This window comes from Molothrus aeneus, chromosome 3 (genome assembly GCF_037042795.1).
Source record: "Molothrus aeneus isolate 106 chromosome 3, BPBGC_Maene_1.0, whole genome shotgun sequence".
NCBI lineage: Eukaryota > Metazoa > Chordata > Aves > Passeriformes > Icteridae > Molothrus > Molothrus aeneus.
In genome coordinates, this window is record NC_089648.1 from 34293521 (window position 1) to 34316048 (window position 22528).

Here is a 22528-nt window from a genome sequence, read left to right on the forward strand (position 1 = left end):
GATTAACTTGCCACTCACTGGAATCTGCATGTCCTTTTCCATAGAATTACAACTGGCCTGGTATCCTCCAATCTCTTTCTGTTAATTACTTCAATTCAAGACTTTATATTTGCCCTCAATGAAGTAAATCCTAATTATGTCATGTAATTTCAGTAATTAATGTAAGTAACTTCTTGTTCTAATCTATTTTTCCAATGCACTTTCAGCTTTTATCAGCAATAATTACTTGTAAATGAAGTATCTATTGCATAATCCAACTTATTTTATAAAGGATACAAATTAGCATAAAAATTATTTCAGGAAAGGCCTCCTTATTACATCTTCCTAGGCGACAGTGAGTTGTTAACAACCCCAAGTACAAATCACTCTTGTAGATTCTTTTAAACTATGCTTCCTGCACTGTCTATGAAAACAACAAAAGCAGACTTTACCAAGAGCCCCTTACCAAAATCATGATGTGTCACCTTTCCAGCTTCCCCATTCACAAGCCAATTACTCTGTGTGAATCACAAGACTATCATAGAAGGAAGTGTTAGGATTAATCTTTCATTTTCCCTCTTCTCTGAGATTATGTATGAAAAAAAAGAACTCTTGAAATGAGGACATATAGAAACTATTTTTCCCACAGGATGAACATTCAAAAAAAAAAAAGCATATTTCAATTTGTGAAGATCTCCCCATCTTTGCTATAAAGTGGTCCACATTATCTTACACATCAAATTGATCAAGGGAACATATAGTTGTCCCTACTCAATTCAATGTTCTTTAACAGAAATGCCAACTTCTTCAAGGTAGACTCCCTGCATCTAGATTAACAACCTGAATTAAAAGCCAATCACAACTGGCCTCTCTTCTTCTACAGAATCTGGTGTACTCTGGATCAGTCCAGTGGTGAATGGAAATTCTTTCCCTATCTGCTACATTTTATTGAAAACACTGCTGTCCAACACACTCAGAAGTAGTAGGTCTTTAGTAGTCTATTTTTATGTACAGGTTATGTTATATAGATGATATAAAAGGTTAGTGATGGACACATGCTAGACTAGGTTCTTCAAAGACACTCTGATGAAACCACATTAGGCAACTCTTCAAAGACAGAGAGCCAGACTTCACAAACTTGATGGAGATCCTGATACAAATCCATTAAATATCAGAGCTGTAATAGATTATTCTAAACCACTTTATTTAATTGCTCTTATCTTTAATATTGTTCTTGATGTTACAAATAAATTATAATATTTAATTTATAAAATTTTCACATTTCTTTGTAAAACCAACAATAGGTTTAAAGTAAAAAGAGCTTTGTTGCTGCAACAGCTTTGTTTAACTTCAACAAGACTGTAATATTTTAAGAGTAGAGAAATGTGTAAACATAAATATTAATGATTTTCTTCTGTACACATCTGTGTAAATTAGTTGATATAAATATAATTTACTATAGAAACATTTTTTTATTTGTTTATGCTACACACAGTTCTATGCTGGCATCATGTACTAGTTGATTCATCTTTCAAAGAGTGAGATTTATTCCTTTTGCATTCAAACCCCCAGTATGTCCATTGCCAGCAGTGGACTTCATGTTCAGAGAATCAGACTCACAGTGTCAGAAATCTAAAATTAAACTTCAGTACAAGATTATAAATAATCAAAAATGAATGTATTATTTTAGTACTATAATTGCCAGACACTTAAAGGCCACGATCCAAGCCAACCAAAATCAATGACTGTTTTTCCATTGACTTAGCTGAAATTTACCCGCAGTTTCCAGTCGCATTTTAGTTTTACAATTTTATTACAGCATGAAGAGTTAAAAGTACGTAGTATCAGAGCTTCAGCGTAAGAAGTAAAGCCTCTAAGTCTTTCTGGGCCTCTTTATCCTGAAAGAAACAGACAACCATGCATCAATTTAGAGAGGATAAATCCCTTCATTTGCCTAATACGTGCCTATCCACATTTCTTTACTAACAACAGACATAACACACAACTGCAACAGCCACAAAATGTAAAGACTGCATAGTAAGTTAATTTATCAGTGAATACAAAAATAAAGTTTGAAGTGAAAACAAGAGCCAGATGGCGGCCCTCCCTTTACAGCTCTGTCAAAGCACTTAAAATGTTAGCCCACAAATAGCCTTCTCAGCAGACCAGTAAGCCCTTCAGCCTGGGATATAATTTTTATTGGTGTACTTTGCACAAAGTATTGCCTTGCCTTATACCTGATGTAATCTTGCATCCCGACCACATGCAGTTTCTCTAAAGATGTTCTGTGATGTTTGCTAATGATTTATTATGCAACTAAGAAGAAAACATTGGGAAATGTAACTAATGACATAGGTTAGATTGTGGGCTCAGAGCATACAGCCATACCTACCTGTAACAGCCACCACGGGCTGACTCCACCCTCAGTAGCTTCCAGACTGGGCTTTGCCTATGCTACTGGGCTCATGGCAGACCCAAGGTGGGAGCAAGTGCCAGGTGACCTGCTGTGCTCAGAGCCAACACTACACTGCACTCCTAGGGCAGCAGGAAAAGGCTCCTTTTAGGCCAATGCTCAGAGCCAACACTACACTGTACTCCTTGGGCAGCAGGAGAAAGCAGGAAAAGGCTCCTTTTAGGCCCAAATGTTTTGAGTGCACAGCTTGCATGGGGCTTCAAACCTAAGCCAGGACTAAGACTGTCTCACAGGTACCCACTGACATATGTTTTGGCTATTCCATGTATAATCTGCTTGGAAAGGGGCATATGCATATGAGCATGTAACCACAGTACAAAAACTCCATTATTCTACTTGTTTTTAAGTGTCCCCTGGATATAATCTGTTTCCTTTAGCTGCTGTTGCTGTGAAACTTCTAGCTTGAAAAATTCACCTTGGTTTAAAAAACACATTTCTAAAATGTCACCACCTCATGCCTGAAGGCTCATAAGGGTCTAAACACCCAACACATGCACCTATGGATATTTACCAGCGCAAGTGAAAAGTGCCTGCACATCACAGATTTTGTGTAAGTATTTCTAATGACAGGGTCCAGTAATGATAATGCCATGGGATATTCTGAAGGAAAATACTGTAGATAGTCAGTGAAGTAATCACTAGATTTCAGGATCACTTCATTACTCAATCAACCAAAGAGCTGGAACAAAATACAGAACATTTTAGAATGTATTTCATGGGTGAAGAAATTCCTGCTTCTCTTTATTTTGGTTAGTTGTCTATAATGTCATGGAGGAACAGAGAAGAATATTGAGATGATAGAAACCATATGCCAGACATGTCAAACTACATCATATTATTGGTCTGGATTAAGGCATTACTACATTAGCTGGACACTTCTCTTGGAGTTACTGCCTTACTCCTACTGGCAACAATAGGCTAAACTATCTGCCTAATCATTTATCAGAGGCCTTTAAAGGCACACACTGCAAAGCTAGTAAGCTCTTGCCAAAATACTCTAACAGAAGGAAATGTCATGCAGCATTGAGCAGCCCTTAAACTCCACATCACTACAGGCTGTCTGGAGCACCATGCCGTCCATTGCTTTCAACAAAAATTGAAAACCTCAAAATTTTCCCTTAATTCAGGGAAAACAGACTCTTTTCTGTACTGACTGTGGTCAACTTGTGAAAATGATTCTAAACTCCATTAAATAAAAAAAGTAAAAAGCCAGATACTATCCCATGCTAGTAAGAAATGGAAAAGCTTAATTGTATCTGGTTGTACTCTTATGATACTTTTCTAAGTTGAAAATTATAAAGGTGCAGGTTTTCTCATATCTGAATAGTGTTCAGCATTTCATGAGTTGATGGGATTCTCTACTCATTTTGCAGGATACAGCATTTTAAAAATATATCTCCAAACAACTTTGGATAATTGTCTCTTTAGAAGTAAAGGATTTTATTGGGCAATGAGCTTTACAAGTTGCAAAGGTCCAGAAAACATTGAGCAATCTTCCCTGAATCTTCCTCTGGGCTTAGGAAAAAGAATGGAACAAAACCCAAGATTGTTCTGAGAACTGTCTGGAGAAGAAACTGCAAACGTGCAAAGCATTCTACCTCTGGTTTGCCAGTTCTAAACAGGCAAATATCAGTTAAAGCAGGAATTACTGTTGCAAACTGCTTGACGGGTTGCATTAACTGGTTTGCCAGTTCTAAACAGGCAAATATCAGTTAAAGCAGGAATTACTGTTGCAAACTGCTTGACGGGTTGCATTAAAGCCAGCAGCTTCCGGTCAATAACAACTCGTACGGCAAAAGCATTGAAAAAAATCAGTAATGGCATTAAAAACAGAGCTAAGAATGGTCAGTGAAGGGAATATTATGTCACCTTTGGAGAGACTCCTTCCAGACCAACAGGTGTGTCATGCTAAAAGGAGAGAGAAGCCACAAGTCTGTTCAGTGTACTAGTTTCTGGTTTTAGGGTGAAAACTTCATTATTGCCCAAAGCTTTGCTGCTGATGGAAAGAAAAAGCCATTAAATCCTGTCCTGGGCCAACTCTCTTCCTTGTTGATTTCTGGGTCTGTGGCTTTCTGAAAATGAACAATCAGGTCAGCCTTTTTTTTTTCTTTCTTTTTTTTTTTTTTTCCCAGACAGCAGGGTTTCTCTTTAGAGTGTGGCAAGCAGAAGAAGAGGTGCAAGTTGTAGGAGGAATGCAGCGTACTTGAGTCAATCCCATTTGTTCACCCTGAGGCTTAGTTCAGCACTGACTAAATACACAGCCATTTTCAACCTTGTCTTTCTACTGTCAAGGCTTACATTTATTAAACACCCCTTATATCATTTTCAGAGTTGAATATGAGTTCAAAATGTTCTGCAAACTGCTACACAAAATGTATTCAAATTACAGGGTCAGGGACCGTATTTTGCCTTATTTTGTTGCTTTACTTTTATGTTTCATCATTCACAGGGGATATGCACAGGAAAAAAAGACCTGGGAGGCCAGGGACTGAACAAGGGGAGAAAGGGAATTGAAAACAAGAGCAAGAAGGAAGAGAGAGCTGGTGGGAAAAAGGGAATGTTGGCTTAACTGGAAGTAGTCCACATTTTGACAGTTCATTTTTGCTGAAAAAAATTTACTGATACATATACATGGAGAATTACACATATAAATATGAATGTAAAAATTAAATGGTAATTAAAGCCAAGAAAGAAAGATAATGATTTTACCTTCCATCTCTGTTAATTATTTCCTTATGTGCTAATACACTCAACCCAGGCACTGCACATGTGTGCACTTGTTGACAAAGTCCCAAGTGTCAGCAGAGAACGATACAGCCCCATGACCACAACCAAAATGGTTACACCAGCCAACGAAAACATAATTGTGTGCAACCACTGCCAAATCCCAAGCTGACATGCATCCTGTAGGGTTTCACTGAAGTCAGCAGGGCAGCATGGTATATTAAATGAGCTGGGCTGCAAGGGTGGTCCAAAGCTGTACTCTGATATGCAGTAACAGCAATGAGGTGCTGAGAGACACTCCTGCTTTGGGGTACAGCTGTATCATTCCCACACAGCTCCAGCAGAAATCCTGGACTAGCAGAAGAGACTCCCAAGTATGCACAAGGGTTGATAGAGAGCAATAGCTCTTGTGGACAGTACAAATCATGCAAAGCTAAATGCTATCCTATCCCTTCCTGGTTTCCTGACAGACTCTCACAGATGGTGTGACTGTAGTGTGCACTAACAATTGTATAGTACCACGAGTTTTCTCCTTTGATATTGAAACACACCAATGCAATCACCCATGTGATTCTTCTTCTTCTACATGACTGCTGTATGCCACAATCTGGTGTATTCTATGTTCTTTCATATTACCACTATCTTCTCTGTGGATTAACCATAACTTTTCAAGGCTTTTAGGATCAAGGCAATCACAGCTTTAAAATAGGCAGCTGTCAATAATTACAGATTTTTGGATATTACTTCAAGTAGAGGGGAAAATACCCTTTCTCACCCAGAAGAATATGAAAATGAGCTCATTCAAGGACTACTGTTGAAAAATTACAAACCAGCAGAATACAATTCAGAATAGTTAGTAGTCATGTAAAATTTTAATTGGCTAGTTCCTTCCTGACTTGAAAGACTACATTTCACCTATGATCTGTTTTTCTTTTACTACTGTACACAATATGGAGCTTTTGGTGTTCAAGACATTCTCCTCTTTCTGTCTGCCTCTCCCATGATGGGACCTACAGCTTTTCTTTCTGCACAGTCATTGCTGAAACAGCCTGAAGACAATCACACCCAGTTACAGCCCTCTCAGAAAGGTGCCTGTCAAGGCTTTCCTTCACCCTGCATATTGCCTCTAAGACAATGTATTTCAAAATCCCAGGAGTCTGACTTGGCCCAGCTACTCTACAAAAATTCAGAATGGGTTTTTGCCAATCTGTTTTGTAATCCTGGAGTGTACCACTACCTCAGTGAATACTTCTTCCATTCTGTCCCTGCATCATGAGAATGCCAGTGGAAGAGACACACTCCATACTTTGGGGAACTGGCTGCTGACCAGTCTTGCTGGACTAAGAACTATGTTAAAACTGTGTTAGCTTTGATAGGATGGTGAAATGAATACTGTGTGATAGTCAGTTTCATCATAAATATAATAAGCTTGGTATTTATCAGGATAAACTTCATCCTTATGTATGAAACTGTGGCACCACAAAAAATATCTTCACTTTTTGGAATCATTTTCAGAGGGAGAGAAGAAATAAGTACACAATGCAAACAAAGCTTTTTTCAAGGACTTCAAACATGCAGATAGAAAATTGATCTGATCACTAAGATAGAGAAAAATAGACTATTCTTGAAGTACAAAATAATGTAAAATATGGGCAGTCTCAAATTATTTTAGCAACTCTTTACCAAATGTCTCACTTCCCCTAGAATTTTAGTTTGAAGTTTGATTTCTTTATAATGAGTTTTTAAAAAGTGTATTCCCTGCACTTGAAGCAGTCACATTCATTGTATACAAACCCACTAATTACAGAATAGTTTTTTTAAGCACACTCAAAAAATATTTTAGCTTTGAGTTGGTGGTAGCTATTAGGAAATTCTTGTTCAACTCCACAAACAGTACTAGCAGGAAAACAATAGCCTAGAATTCAAAATGAACACAAATCAGAACACTTCCATTATTTTTCAATTGAAACATCATTGATTTTTGCTGGCCATTTGGAGGACAAATATGCAAAAAATCTAAAGCAACAAATATTCACTGAAAAGCATGACATTTTGTATTGAGCTGAAGATATGAAAAGAAAATATTCTGGTTGATGAGAAAACAAAAACACTTTATAAGGTTAGTTGAAATTACGCCGTTTCAATTGGTAGTTTTTTTCAAAAACAAGTCATAATTTGTAACCTTCACTTTAAAAGCAAGGGTAAATTACTTTTTTCTCCTCAAAATCTTACTCAGAAGGACAGATTACAATAGCAGCTTCAAATAAGATCTGTTGGAAATATCACAACAAGGTCTGCTCATATGACCAATCCATGGCTGCTGGAGTGGTATTTCTTGGAAAAACTTGAAAATACAGATAGAGAAATGGTCTGTTGGAATGGAACAGCTGATGGGTGCTGAAATTTATACTCTGACCTCTCTTCCATCCCTCTGCAAATCCCACTTTTTTCCTTATAGACAATATTAAAAATGAAATTAACAGCCAAGGAAATCAATTATGGTGTTGTACAAAAAAGTGTAAGAAAACTGTATGAGTTCTCCTCAGCAGCTGCATTCTTGTGTAAAAATTCAGCCATTGTTGCTGCCTATTATTACATTTATCACCTCCTCCACACAAGTTTCAGATGTCACTGAGGCTGAAGGCAGAGTCTTTAACAAGTCTCTGCTTCCTGTTATTCTACACTTGTAAGAAGTGAATGTCATAATCATGAATTTCTGTAGGATCTAAATCTCTCTTCTTTGTTAATTTCAACTCTGAATTGCTATCATTTCTAATTCCTGGGAAGGACAGAGTGAACAAAATCACCAATAATTTTGTAAAACACTTTCTTATCTTTAGGGAAGTTTTAATCTACATTTTAAGTAAGATTTTCAGCAACTCAGTGCAAATAGATTTCCTTTGCATTTTTCCTGCTTTCCTGTCTTCATCTCTTCCAAGACTACACCTTTTGTAATGCAACTGCTGCTTTTGAGATTAATTTTTTTTTAAAAAAATGTAATAGAGACCAGAACCTTGAAATTTTAATCTCTTTCTCTGCTAGGCTGTTAACTCCTTTGTGGTGAGCTTACTGGTCCTACAAGCACAGAATTCATTGTCATGCTCATGGTTGTCTCCAGACACAAGAAAAAACAGTTCAGTGACTATTATACTTTATAATTCTACATTGAGACTTGAAATTCTAAGAGTTCCAGTCTTGAAAACTTCCAACAATCTTTATTATAAACAAGAAATTAGGGTCTTATTCCCCTTACAAGCAAAGGACCACGTGTTTAACCATACACACACACGCGCACCCCCTACCTGTTCTGTCTTTCTGTATGCAAGACAGACATTCATGATTTCAAAATTAAATTACATTTTTGTCTTCAAATTAAAAAAGTAATTTTGTTCTACCACAATAGTCCACCACATCTGGTTTCAAGAGCCCTTCACACAGTCACAGTCAGCAAGGCTCTGAGCACACTACAAAGTAATGAGTCTCAGTAAGGGTAATGCAACATCCTCTAGATGAACAGAGCAGCTGTTAAGCACTTAACAATAACTCACAGCAGCCCTGAACATTGGGATCTCTTTTACTGAAGGGCAAATGTTTCCCAGGACCCTGAGGTTATCCACCTGGGTAGCAACCAGAGAAAAACTGGACAATTTAATGTCCCATGCACCTCCAGCAGTGAAGTACCACTCTACACTATTTATGGCCAAGGAAGGACTGTATGATTCATTGGAGGCTTTTTGTTTAGAAAGGATAGAGAAAGGTCTTTAAAGTTGCACTGTAATATCAGCTATGTTTTTCCAGATGTAATTTGAACCAAATCTCACATATTTCCTTTTAAAATAAAAAGAATCCATATACTGATAAGTTAAAAATGTGCCAAATTATTTTTAAAAACTGTCCTGTTTTTACAAATCCTCCTGTAACTCTTAATTTACAGGACTCACTCAATCAGAACTTGTTTCTTTTTTTATAATTTCTGTGTGTCCTTTTTAAGATTCAGAATAGGTTTGAAACAGGCCATTTGATTTTTTTTTCCTTTAACAAGAATTAACTATGTTTGGAAGCCCCTTTACCCCTTGAATTAAAACAAACTCTGTAAATGGTAAAACAGAGGCATAGAAGTGATATCTGGATGTGACATAACATTCAAGACAAAAATAATATCACTTAACTTGATGTCATGTGAAATGACATGTGAAATGAATCCTAGAAAAAGTGTCAAAGAAGTGTCCTGAATTACAGCAGCTGAGAATTTGACTTGAGGATTAAAATGAGCTATGGGCTACTTTACTGATGCCAAGCACCTCTGGTTCCCAGAAGGCACTGGAAACTGTGGATGCTCAGAAGCAATAAAAAGTAAACCACTGTCTATGATAATTTTTCCGCAGGATGATTTTTATCATGAAATACTATACATTTCCTCAACGTGGCACCTTTCCAGAAACTTTGTCTCTCAGCCTGCTCCTGATTTTATGCCTTTATACAAATACATGTTTCTCACTAGAATCCAACATTTAAAAACAATAAAGGAGTTCCCCTGCTTGAAGAAAGAGAAAATTCATATGAGAAACTATGATTACACTTGAGAATGATGGGTTTCACATGACTGTGACAAAATACCACACTGCTGACAACCCTGAGATCCTGAGCTGTGGCAAATGGAAAGAAATCCTCACACTGCTGCTGACCTGTGCTTTTTTTTAGACCATGAGCCCCAACTTCTACAGGGCTGCAGTCAATTCAGGCAATAATAAAGTGCATATTAGCATCTGTTTATTACTCTCTCCCCAATGCCTCTTCAGTCTTATTACAGTCTCTCTCCCCTCTTAAAACTAATCTCACTAAATGTTATTCCTACATACAGCTCCAAGCCCTGAACCACTTCACTTCCAACACTTTTTCCCAAAAATCAGTAACAGTCCTTCTGTAACACAATAACCAAAACAACATGTAATATTCAAATTCAGATGGGATTTGAGGTAACAGCCAGCAACAGCAGAGTTCGTGTTCCAGATCTCCATTTCACAGTAATTTCTTTCAGCATGCACTTGGTTTTTTTACCCTGTGCTGAGTGCTTGGTTGTTTTTTTTTAAATTGAATTACATACTACTGCCCTAATGTCACATTCTTCTGGACTCTTTTTTCCTAAATCTAACTCAAAAACATCACAAGTAAACAAGACAAAGGAGATTAATCTGTGATATCTATAGAATTTTTCAAAATAGGAGAGGTCAAATCATCTTGTCCTCTTTAGATGGACAAAAGATTTTTGGGGGCCATTTGATGCTCACTCTTCTGATTACACAAATCAGCGTAATTCTTGTTCTCATCACCACCCTGGTTGTCAGAATATATATCCCTCGGACACCTATCTCTCAGACTCATTTTGAATTCCTGCTCTCACCTCAGGGTTCCTTCTCCTTCTCAGATCTGCTGATACTTCACAAATGTGATGGGATATTAAACAGATAATTTATAGCAGCCTTTCCTATGTTCTGTAATAGGCAAGCTGAAGGTATATTTTAACAGTAAGTAAAGAATAAAGAGAATTAAATCATTGTTAATGTCATATCAGTATCAATACATATTTAAAGAAACACTGAACTTAAGCAATGATTACTTAATTTATGATTGGTACATACTATGAATGGGGCCAAAAATCAGGCCACCCAGGAGCAGCGGCTGGTGAGGCATGCAGGGGTCTTTCTTCCCAGCAGGAACACTTGACATAAACATGTTAGTGCTCCACACACAGCATTTATTGTCAATCAAGTTAAAGAGTTATTTAATGGTCTTTTTCGTTAACTTCAAAGAATTAAATGGGGTGGGGCCAATTCCTCTCAGGAATCACCTCTCTCTCTCCATACCACATCTGCTGTGCTCAGAGGGGGTCCCTTAGGCTGAAAAAGCTCAGGTTTGAACTCATCATGCTCTAGGATGGTAACATGTTTCCAGTTATGGGTCATTTATGGAACTTGCTTTTACATGAGATCAGACAGAGTGAACCTTCTTGCCATGACTTGGTTTATATTTGAGAAATTAAACAACTTAAAATCTCTCAAATATTTGTAGAAATTTTGTGTCCACATACCAAAATGCTCTAATGGGCCTAAAATACTGTAATGGGCCTCAAGAGGAATCTAGTAACCTCTTAGAACAAACTCTAGGCTAGCAGATGTGACTTGAAGAACTGTGCCCCCTTAACTGCCCTGTCATTGAAGACAAAGCCAATCTTTAATAACTCATCTGTCTCTGCTGTAATTAACATACTGCCCTTAACAAGAATCACAAATCAGAGGCTTTCAGGAGCACAGACAGAGACTGTAGGACAAAAATCCAGAGTGCTTTCAATTGAGAAAAGCATAGGTCTGGGGCAAAATTTCAGCACAGCTAGAGTGACACACTCAACTGCTTATGCTCAAGATGATCTAATGAAGTGGGTTGAATTACAAAGAGTACAATTCAATTTCTGATACAGACGAGTCCCTAACTGTTCCCCAAACAAAGATTTTTTTAAAGCTGTTGATACAGACAACTGTAATGAGCCAACCTAGAGTGGAGGAAAAAGGAATGTTCTGTGTTCAGAGGAAAAACTGAAACATTATGTTGTTACCCACAGTGCAATAATGGATGCCAAAGACAAGAGAGCAGTCACAAGGGAACAAGTTATCACTCTCAATACCCACCTCATTAGTAACTGAGAGAATTGACAGTGCAGAATCACAGCACTTCAGTGCATTGCTTTTCTGGCCAAGATCTTTATAGCACTGAAAAGAAAAAACATTTTGTTTCCAATCAGACCACTGTAAGAACACCAGAGTCTACAAATCATTATTTTTAAAAGAACTTGGTTACCTTTGCCAAATACACATAATTGCATTTGGAATATCCCGGATGCATTTCTTCTGCCTAAATAATAAAAAACAGGAAAGAAAATAGACATAAAACTTGCATGATGAGATTTATGTGGTCTGCATAACATTTTTAGTAATGCACTACATTTCCTCAAACATCAGACTGAATCATCCCTACTCTGTGTAATGCAATCTGTTTAGTAGCACTTCAAAAAAATCAAGAAAACAAAAAAATTACAACACTCAAAACCTAAACCAGGCACACGAGATGCTGACAATGAACACAGAAAATGTTCTGTACTGCTTGCTCTCCTCTCTCCCTAAGCACTCTGTAAAAATTTAGGGTCATTCTGTACAAGATCTATTGGATTCATTCACTTACAGGGTAGGTTTAAAGATACCACTGTCTATAGATTATTAACATTTATTTCCTCATCAAAGAAGTGAGAAAGTAACCAACATTCACATTTTGTGTAATGAGTAAAGAACTGTGTTTATCAATTTTACAATTATTTCCCTTCCACATTCTCTTATCTTCTAGCTTTGGATTCACTTTTCTTTTTAAATTATCATCTTCTAAAAAGTTCAGGTAATTTAAAAAGTTTAATAATGTCCTTTTTTTTTTAAACAAATCAAGGATATAGAAGCTTGCAAGATGAGTAAAACTTTTACTAATTATCTTCTAACAAAGAAGCAGCTTTTAATCAAAGAACAGCTATTGGGAGGGGAAAACTACATCAGTGAAATTTATGGTAGCTGTTATCTTTGGCCCAAAACAATGCTGCTTTACCACAACTGTGTAGAATCAAACAACTGAAAAAGAAACCTAAACAGTTGTCTTCTAGACAATAATTTGATTTTTGTTGCTGAAGATGACTTAAAACCACAGTCACTCTGCAGCCCACCACAAAATACCCTGAGGCTAAAGCAAATGTTTCAAATTATTTCTACCGCTTTTGGAATTTGACCTTCAAGATAAAATCTCTTAAACTGGGAAGATGGTACTGTATTGTACTGTCCAAAATTTAGGAGATTTTCAGTCTTTAAATAGACTAAGAACACAGAAAAGAAGAACTTTTTATAGTGAGGAAAAGATGCCTGTCCAATTTCTTTGAAAAACTTTGATAGCAATTGTAACGATAGAAGTTTATGCTTTGAATCTAGTCATGTGAAAAACTTGTATGCTTTTGAGCTCCAGAAGCAGAAATTATTCATATGGAAAGCAATAAAAGATAGATTTATTTTATTCATGTGATGTTTTCTCATAACTGTGTTCAAATAGAATGCCCAGGAACATGGACCTATATAGGACAGGGCTTTCTTCTCTACTTCACTACAAAAGCCATTTCATCTCCACAAATAAGAAAGACTTTTACTGAAATTCAGTGGAAAATAGTTTCAGATCAGGAAAAAGAGAAGCATCACAATGTCAAAGTTTTCCTTGCCTATGTCTTTCTCTTGCAGAAACAGGCAAATCAGCAATCACTATCACTATGGTTCATCTGTTTTAGCAGCATATGTAACTAATCTACATTCACATCACATTCAATTCAATAACTATTAACCACGGCAATTAATTGGAGAATTTTCTGAAACTAAATAAAGAAAAGAAAGGTGCTAACCACTCATGTCCAAACTAATTTTAAAACTGAAAAGAAAAAAAATATTTTAATAGAAAGCTCAGTGGTGTTTAGAAGAGCCCTGAATGTATAGCTACTGAACACAGTCTGCTGAACAGACATCTTGACAATACTCACAAATAACAGCTGGCAAACAGCAATATAGGAAAACCCTTAGCTAGGACTTACCTTAAGGAAATTCTGCAGTGCTTCTTCTACTGTTGAAGTTGGTGGAGTCCCAAAGAGAGCAGCAGCTACTTTCTTTTCAAGCCACGACAACTGAGCTACCTAGAAATAAGAATCAAACAAACAAAAAATTAAAAAGTGAGATTTCTTAAGAGTTGCTTTTCATTTTTGCAGTAAATACTGTCTTTCATATTGTACTACCTATTTTGGAAAAGAACCTGTAAAGCAATGCTTTATAGTGTCAGTTTGGCCAGCTCAAAGCAGTCTTTTGGATTTTAGTCATATGACCAAACACCAACATCCTCAATATAAGGTTATTTCCATGTTCAAAGCTTAAAGTACATTTTAGGTTTCATAGCATCTTATCTTTTTAAAAAACCTAAGGCTAGAAATAGTACTTGAAACCTGTTAAGGTTTTCATGAAATAGACAGCTTTCAAGAGAATCTATGCACTTGACTACTTTCCTATATTATAAAAAGGTGTTGCTGCTGTAAAAATGTGAGTGGTTTTGGAGCTTGTATTACAAGTTCATTTATTACACAGAAGATGGTGACAACCACTGTTAAGAAATAGGCTCAATTTTTAGCTCCTCCAATCTGACAAGTAACACTTGCCAATGACCTCTTCTCATTTCAGAAAGATCAACTGCTATAAAAGGACTTTAGGGAACTGTCATATTGCCACACAATGCATATGACTTACATACACTGACACCTGACAGAAACTGCTTTGGTTACTGCCATAAGGTATTTGGCTCCATCACCCAACCCTCACATCTCTAGCAAAGGATGGAGTTGTTAAGAAATGCAGCGTGAAAGAAAAGGCTGTTTAAGTGGAGGAGTGAAGCCACTTTCCTTTGGTCACTTCTACCACATCTGTAAAGAAAAGCCAGAAGTTTTTTCCTTCACATCCGTATTTGAAGCACAACACTGATGGCTCCTGTCACGAGCAGATGAGTCAAAAAATGGTAAAAACCAAGGTTCTGTATTTTCTGGCCTGATCTATGCAGAGGCAACACAGAGAAGAGGCACACATAGGGTGTGTGAAAGAGAGCCCCTCATCAGAGACTTGGACATGAGATATGAATCACATAGGGACATCTCTTTTTCAGAAGGAGCTGCAATTCAAATAACAGAGTTCAGCCTTGAAGTCAAGTCTCTCCTACTGCTATAAAATTTAAAATGGTTTTGCTTTGCTTTAAATTTTTCCTGCCTCATTCCCTGGCTTCTCAATACTTGCAGGGCTGCTGCTGCTCCCCATACCAGCTCCACCTATATCCAGCAATTATCCAGGAGATGTCAGCTAATAATTGTAAAATATGAGAATCCACTTTGTCATAACTATCCACAGCTACCAACCAGAATGCTTCTCCTCTGAATAGACATCAAGTTCTACCTACTTCTTCTTGCAAACGAAAAATACCATTGCAAAGACCAGAAATACAGGTCAGTATGCAGCAGGGAAATGCACAGGATCATGTTTTCTCATCTAGAGGCCCCAATGCCTCTAGCCACATGAGAGCAGCATTGCATGGAGACAGAAGGCATCCTGTCCCAGTCATGCTAGCTGCTCAGTAGGGTCCCAAGGCCTTATCTGTTACATGTTGTGTCTCACACCAAAGCACTAAATTATAACCTAGAGAGAATCAATATTACAAAAAAAAAAGCTTTTGTTTTCATTCTCTTTCACATACCTCGCTTTTGAAGCTTCTTCTGAGAACAGAAAATGTTTTTTACAAAACCTCTCCAGCAATCATGGAGTTCTTACTCATTGGAGCAACAAGATGCCGTTGCCCCTGCAGTGCTTTCCCACCGTGTTACAAACTGCAACATGCTGCTTAAAACTTGTAACTGTAGGTATAGATAAAATGTCCTTCCCCATTTCATTTCTCTCACTGTTGTATAGTTTCCGAGACACATTCTGCAAGAGTTATTAAAAGATTTTTTGCCAAAGTGCTGTTTTTTTCATGTCAATCTACTGTCCCCTTGTTCTCTCTTCTCCTGGAAGAGGAAGGGCGTTTCTATATTTCTAGGTCCCTCACATCAAGAAGGAGGAAGAGAGGGGGAAAAAATAAAGGGAAAGTGTTACACTGTTCTCTGCAAAAGCACACAACACCCTGGAGAGACACACTGCACAGATACAATTACCGCACTCATGTCCGCTGTTATGCAATAATGAGGAAACAAAATTGCAGTTTTTCCATGTGGAGTTATAATTAACTATTGAAAACACAAGTTCTTCCTGGCAGTTACTTTATTTTCTTATGAGATTTAATCAGAACTGATTTGCTGAGGTTTTAGTCTTTATTTTGTCTGGCTTGGGTGCTGCTTTGCACTACTCAAATTTCTAAAAAGCCCAAACATATATGCAGTTGGCCATTTTTATTTCACCATCCCCATCAAGCTAAAACAATGTTTAAAAGTGAAATGCATGTAAGCGCATGCACATTTCACACAAAACCACCCACACTGAAAGGAGGTTGTAGCAAGGTGGGTGTCAGTCTCTCCTCCCAGGTAACAAGTGATGGGACCAGACAAAATAGTACCAAGGGAAGGTTTGGACTGGATCTTAGGAAAATTTCCTTTACTGAAAAGGCGGTCAAGCATTGGGATAGGTTACCCAAGGAAGTGATATAATCACCTCCCTGGAAGTGTTCAAAGACATGTGGGTGTGGCACTTGTGGACATGGGCTGGTGGTGAACAGGACAGTGCTGGGTTAACAGCTGGACTTGATCTTAATAGGTCTTCTCCAACCTTGATGATTCTATGATTCTATGGCAATAGTGAGGTTTTTATAATGTGCACTCTATCCAGCATTATACTTTGTGACTATTCCAGAGACAATCTGAGAATTCTGTAATGTTTCAGCAGTGAGACTTACATGCCACTGCCTTTATGAATTTGTCACAGCAAGCCTAGCCCTCCACATACGAAGTATCTAGTTCACACAAGTTGTCCAGGTTCCTTGCATGGTCAATACAGAGAAGCACTTCCATTAGGCAATTCTTCTTCACCTACCTTAGCCTGAGATGAACACTCCCATCTTTCTTTTCTTCAACTACAAAAGGAGCAGACCCTAGGGATAGCTAAAGACAGCTGAGGTGAATCCCATCACAACAACTTAACTGTGCCCCACCTGAGTCTGTCTGCACCCCTCTACGACTGAAGTGGGACAAATGGAAGAGATCTGTTGTATGAATACACAAAACTGTGTCCCAGAGCAATAATGATGAACAGGAACCTATACTCTTCCCCTAAACACCCATAAGCAAAGTCTTTAATTTGAAATAACTTCATTTGAGTAACTCTTACACTATGTTCAATGAAATGGAAACATCATTCCTACTATACCTAGATATTAATGATTCTCTGTCTGTGAGCAAGCACAGGGAATGGATCTCCTGGTGTAACATGCTCTAGCATAGTTCAGAATTGACTGCTACAGTCAAGGCTACTCCAATAGTGCAAAGTGCACCTGGAGGTCCGTACAAAATCAAGTGTAAAGAGAGGGTAACTGTCATCAGCTACAGCAGAACCATGATTTCACTTAGTGAGTGTTCCAGGAGTAGTAGAGTACAACAGGTAATAAGGCAAACAACTACTGCTGCAAATAATAGCTGCAACAACCACAAAATTAAGGAATGAAGTTTTGCCCTACAGATGATTTCCAAATATAAGTGAGTTTTGGTTTTTTAGGTCTCCTAAACCTGGATGTCAGTCCTGCCAGAAGCCTGAAAATTCAGAGCAGCATTGCAAGGAACACTGTGTTTCCACAGAATATCAGGTTTTAATGTGGTGGGTCACTCAAGGAACATCACTCCCAAGCTGCCAAACATAAGGAGAGCTACTCCCACCCACTCAAGAGCAACAAAGGCCTGAGGAACCATCAGCCAACTCCTGATGTCCATTAGAGCTGAAGGGTAGTGGGTCATCCTGGCAGCCCGGCCTTTGCCAAGGAGAGGAGGCCACTCTACAGTATCCTGAAGCAAATAGAGATGCTTGTCTCAACCAACCTATCCTATTGTGTCAACCAACTCTCTCCTGATCTGTCAACAAACTGTCATCAATTTATCCTATACCAAAATCTCTATTATATCCAGAGATGGAAGAAAGGCACTCTCAGAGTTAAACTGCCGCTGAACGTTAAGTTCATACTCGGCACTCTTCCATCAGGCCTCTTGGATCTCTGGTGGTTCTCCCTTAAATACTGGGAAAATGAATTTCAAAAATATCCCTTTCTCTTCCTTAGCCTAGCATCAGCAAAAGTCAGATATATATATATATATGTACTGTAACACTGGCTGGATTTTTGTCTTCTGTTTGTAATTTATGAGAAGCAAACCCTCCCCACTGACAGCTCCTTTCAAATTCCAGGATGTTGGTTTGAAGGAAATTAACCCACTGGAATTGAAAAACCATCCATGATTGACTTTCAGCCCTAAAAGACATCCTCTTCCAATGCTTCTTTCCTAACAGCATACTGAACACATATCACACAATTGTCTTCCATAAAGGTAAATCACAGCATTGATCCAGCTTCAGTAAAATATTAATGGCATCTATTTAAATATCCCCAGAGAGTTTATTTTTCTTTTTCATTACAATGTATTAATGTAAAATTGTACTAAATAATTTTGCAATGTTTTGACTTCTGGAAGAGATTAAGTAACTGGACACCAATTTTGAAATACTGGCTTCCAACAAAAACATTTTCTTTCTTGACAGCTGAGGAACCTGGACAATCTGCACAGGCATTTAGGTATTTATCCAACTTGAATTGGGCTTTTCACCTTCCAGTAAGGGAAGCCCATGTAGAGAGCACACAAAGGAACTGTATCAATTTATTCCCTGATGTAACCCAAACAGATACTGGGATACACCAGAGACAAACCCAAAATATGGCCTATAACCTGCAGAAGGAAAATCCCAGGAGATCTAATTTTTAATACACTACTAGCATTTACCAGGGACTTTGATCCAGTTTCACAAGTACATGATAGCTGTTCTGTGCCTGTCCTGTAATGGCAAGTAGACATAAGTCTTAACTAGAAAGTTTTATCAGCTATTTGAAACATTAAAACACTTAACTCCCCTCCCCCCCCCACCCCGACCATACAACTATAAAGAATTATCAGATAATTGTGCTGAAAACTTTAAGGAAATAATTCTTATATACCATGCATCATAGATCCATTCACTTCTTGTATATACAGCAGGTCTCATAGGCAAAATTTTGCCCACTATGACATCTATGAAATGACTGGTGAAAATCTTGCCTACCTGATTGTGATACCAGGAGTAATTTTCTAACAGAGCTGAGAGGATTCTATGATCCTCCTCTTTTGTACAGCTCTACTGACTTTAAATGGTAAGAGAAATAAGAAACAGCAAAAACTGATTTTTAGACAAGGTGGTGCACAACTGTCACTGGCTCTGCATCACAGACAAACCCCAGCTGATGTGAGGCAGTGAAAACCCAGCTCATCCTTTCTGCTGGAAGGTGCTATGACACCTTGCATCAGCTTCATTTCTGGCCCAGCAAGAAAAACTGCTGGTAAGAAACTTTGCAGTACTGTACCACTGCTCCTTGCAAAGGACTGTGCCACACTGAGGAAGGTGGGAAATGGCAGGCAGTCAGGCCAGATTAAACTCCACTAATTAAACAGCTTTTACTAGCACAGCATGCAGTCTTTGCATATATATTTCAGTCTTCAATAAATCTTCTGCATCTGCCTCCACTGGTTTAGGGGTGACAGTATTGACAATTGGACTTGATGATCTTGAAGGTCTCTTCTAACATTGATGATTCTATGTTTATATACTTTTTACCTCAAAGTCTTTTCAATGGATTTTCACTTGTGAAAATGAACTGTAGCCCTGAGTTACACTTGAAGCATCTGCATCTACAATATCTTATGCAATTCCTGTTTGTCATCCAAAAAAACGTATGCTAAACAACAGTAATAAGATCCCCTAACATTAAATCAGGAGTGAATGGGAAATATCTGACTATACTGGGAAGACTTAAGTACACCAGATTTCACAAAACTGTTATCAAAACCTATAAAATATCAAAAACTTGTTATTTTTTTTTAATTACACTGCTTCAGAAAAAGAATACGTGACCAAAATTACACAAAAATACCCTAGGAAGCAATACCTACAAAAGAACAAACATTGTGGCCAATCCTAACTTGCTCCCAAAGTCAGCAAGGCTAAATGTAAAAACTAACCTTCTTGCCTGAATCATCCCCTTTCTGCTTTAATTATCTCACACTGGACAACACCTTCCCAGCCTCAGCAACAGTGAGACTGAACATTAAAAACAGAGCAGCTAAGAGGAGCATTATCACTCCATCTAGAGGTACCAGAACAGATGAGTGACAAAGGACTTTTTCAACACTCCATCATAATCTCTACCCTGACAAAGTATTTGGAATCAAGGCCACAGCCAACAATCTTCTTTTGGGATAATTATCACTGCATGAAACTTCACAGTCTGCAGAACAGGAGCAAGGAATTTGGCATACCTTCCACAAGCTCCAATGACTACCTATATCACAGGCATGGCAAAACCTGGGTTAGTGAATCAGCACAGACACAATTCACTCTGCTAAAACTAGTGAGGATATTACCAATCTCACTGGGCTAGGGTTAAAATTAGTAATGCCTCAAAACTAGTGTTTCCAAATGACCTCATCTTGCTACTGAAAGTGTACAAAGACAGTAAGTTTTTAAGAGCTGACAGCCCCAGAAGTTGAACAATATGTTATTCATACTTGCATTTGTTTAGAGTACGAAAATTTGTTCTGTGTGTTTCAGGTTACTATTTTGTCATGGCAGTCACAGAAGGCAAGAATTAAAAAAAAAAGAACAGAAATCTGAATTCAATCCTTACATATTTCAGTGGCTGCATCTGTTTAGGTAGATTGTTTCACTTAAATAAATGCAGGTCAGGTCATAACCTAAAGCAAATGCTAATCTGTGGTTTCAATGTTTAGTAAGGAAGTCCTGCATATATGTTGCAAGTGTGGGATATGAATTTGTAACAATACAGTACAACAAACCACATGTATTACTCAGTCAGGAAGTGGTGATTATCACGAAAATGAAATGAGTAAAAAAAAAAAGTGCAATAAGAACAAAGTGAGGTATACTGAGATTGTGTGTTTCAAAAAGCAGCAGCTCACAGGAGAAATAAGCCATGAAAAACATCTGGGAATATTTGGCTTAAATGGAAGCTGCAGTTAGCTGTTGGGCACAGCACAGTATAAAAGTGCTTAAGGAATCATTGGTCAGAGAGATGCTTCCCAGAGGCAGTACAGCAGGCATACTATAGGATCATCTTCAGCAACTTATTTTTGCATAGCTAATGCTGATATTCAAGATTACACTGTGACAAAAAGCAAAAAGCCAAAATCCTTGCAAAAGCTGGTGTCAGTCCTTATTTAAATCAACAGAGAAAAAACATGGTTGCTGAAAGCTCTTTGGAAGTTATATATATGACCTGAAAAACTGCTGAAAGATTACTTTGCATTAAGTCTTGTTGCAGATAAAGACAAAGTCTGCAATGTGTCACAGCAAATCCTTCTTTCCAGTTTGCCGGCACTTTGTAGTGACTTGCACTGGAAGTATCTGAAAGAAAAAAGCTTGGCTGGAATTCACTGTGCATTAGCAGTCATTATTCTGAGAAGACTCACAGTGATCTTTTACAGCATAGACAATGCAAGAATGTTTTCTTCCAACAAAAGATTCCTCAAAGCACTAGAGATGAACCAGTATGGACAGCCAGCTGAGCCCTCAAAGATGTGGATTACCAAAAAGACAACTCTCTTATTAAAGCACAAGCACAATTTTTCTAAAAAATTAATGAATAGTTAATCTTGTAAACCAATTATCCTATTTTTTCATATATGAGTACTCATCACTACAGAATCTACTAGAATCTAATATAATCTTTATAAAGTAAAAATATATAACTAAAACAATCTTTAAAAGCAGCTGTTGTACTGGTAGGACACAAACTGTATTTCTTGCAAAACTCATTGGTGAATTACATATTTTTTGGACATTCCTTGGAATTTACCAAGCCAGTATGGTACCCTTGCTGCCACAGACATAATCCCACAGCATTGTCAGTGCCTTTAACTTAAGTTATGGATGGGAAATAAAGTTACCACAAGGCTATGCTACCAGCCCAGGTCCACCCAGAAAATTTATGGCAGAACAAAGAAGTAAACTCAAGAGGTCACCCTTCCTCCCTTCCAAAAATCAGTTACTTTTCATTCATTCATTCAGAAAAAAAACCTGAACAAACAATGAGGTACATACAAGCACAGCTTACCTAATTACATTGCAGGAATGGTCAGCTGTGAGCATCCTGCATCTGGTATTGAACTCAGGAAGTGTAAATGTCTATTTAGCTCAAAACATCTACTTAAATAAACACCTACTTTGTCTTAAGTCCCACTATTTAATTACAATTCTTTATTATACTCAATTCATATGTTAGATAAATAAAACACAACTTACTGAATAGCACCATCTTCCATTTAGGTAATATAAAAAGGGATCTTGAGGCTTAAGTTCAATTGCCTTGTCTAGGTGCTCCTATTGGAAAGAAAATTAGTATCACTTTAGATGTTTGTTTGGCAAGTGTGTTTACATCCTAAGTAGTTTGCTGCAAGTCAGAAAC

At 37.7% G+C, this 22528-nt stretch overlaps 1 protein-coding gene across 4 annotated transcripts in view; it reads right to left on the reverse strand.

The window, feature by feature from the left end:
* Positions 1–1157: 1157 nt before the first annotated feature.
* Positions 1158–22528, reverse strand: part of RMDN2 (regulator of microtubule dynamics 2) — a 46972-nt gene continuing 25601 nt past the window's right edge. For all 4 annotated transcript variants that reach the window (XM_066547893.1, XM_066547892.1, XM_066547890.1 and 1 more), the window contains exons 7-11: positions 22366–22443; positions 13836–13934; positions 12029–12082; positions 11860–11940; positions 1158–1877 (exon numbers count right to left, since the gene is read on the reverse strand). In XM_066547893.1, the coding sequence (XP_066403990.1) occupies positions 1824–1877; positions 11860–11940; positions 12029–12082; positions 13836–13934; positions 22366–22443 (366 nt within the window). In that variant the 3' untranslated portion in view covers positions 1158–1823. The remainder of the gene's footprint in view (positions 1878–11859; positions 11941–12028; positions 12083–13835; positions 13935–22365; positions 22444–22528) is intronic.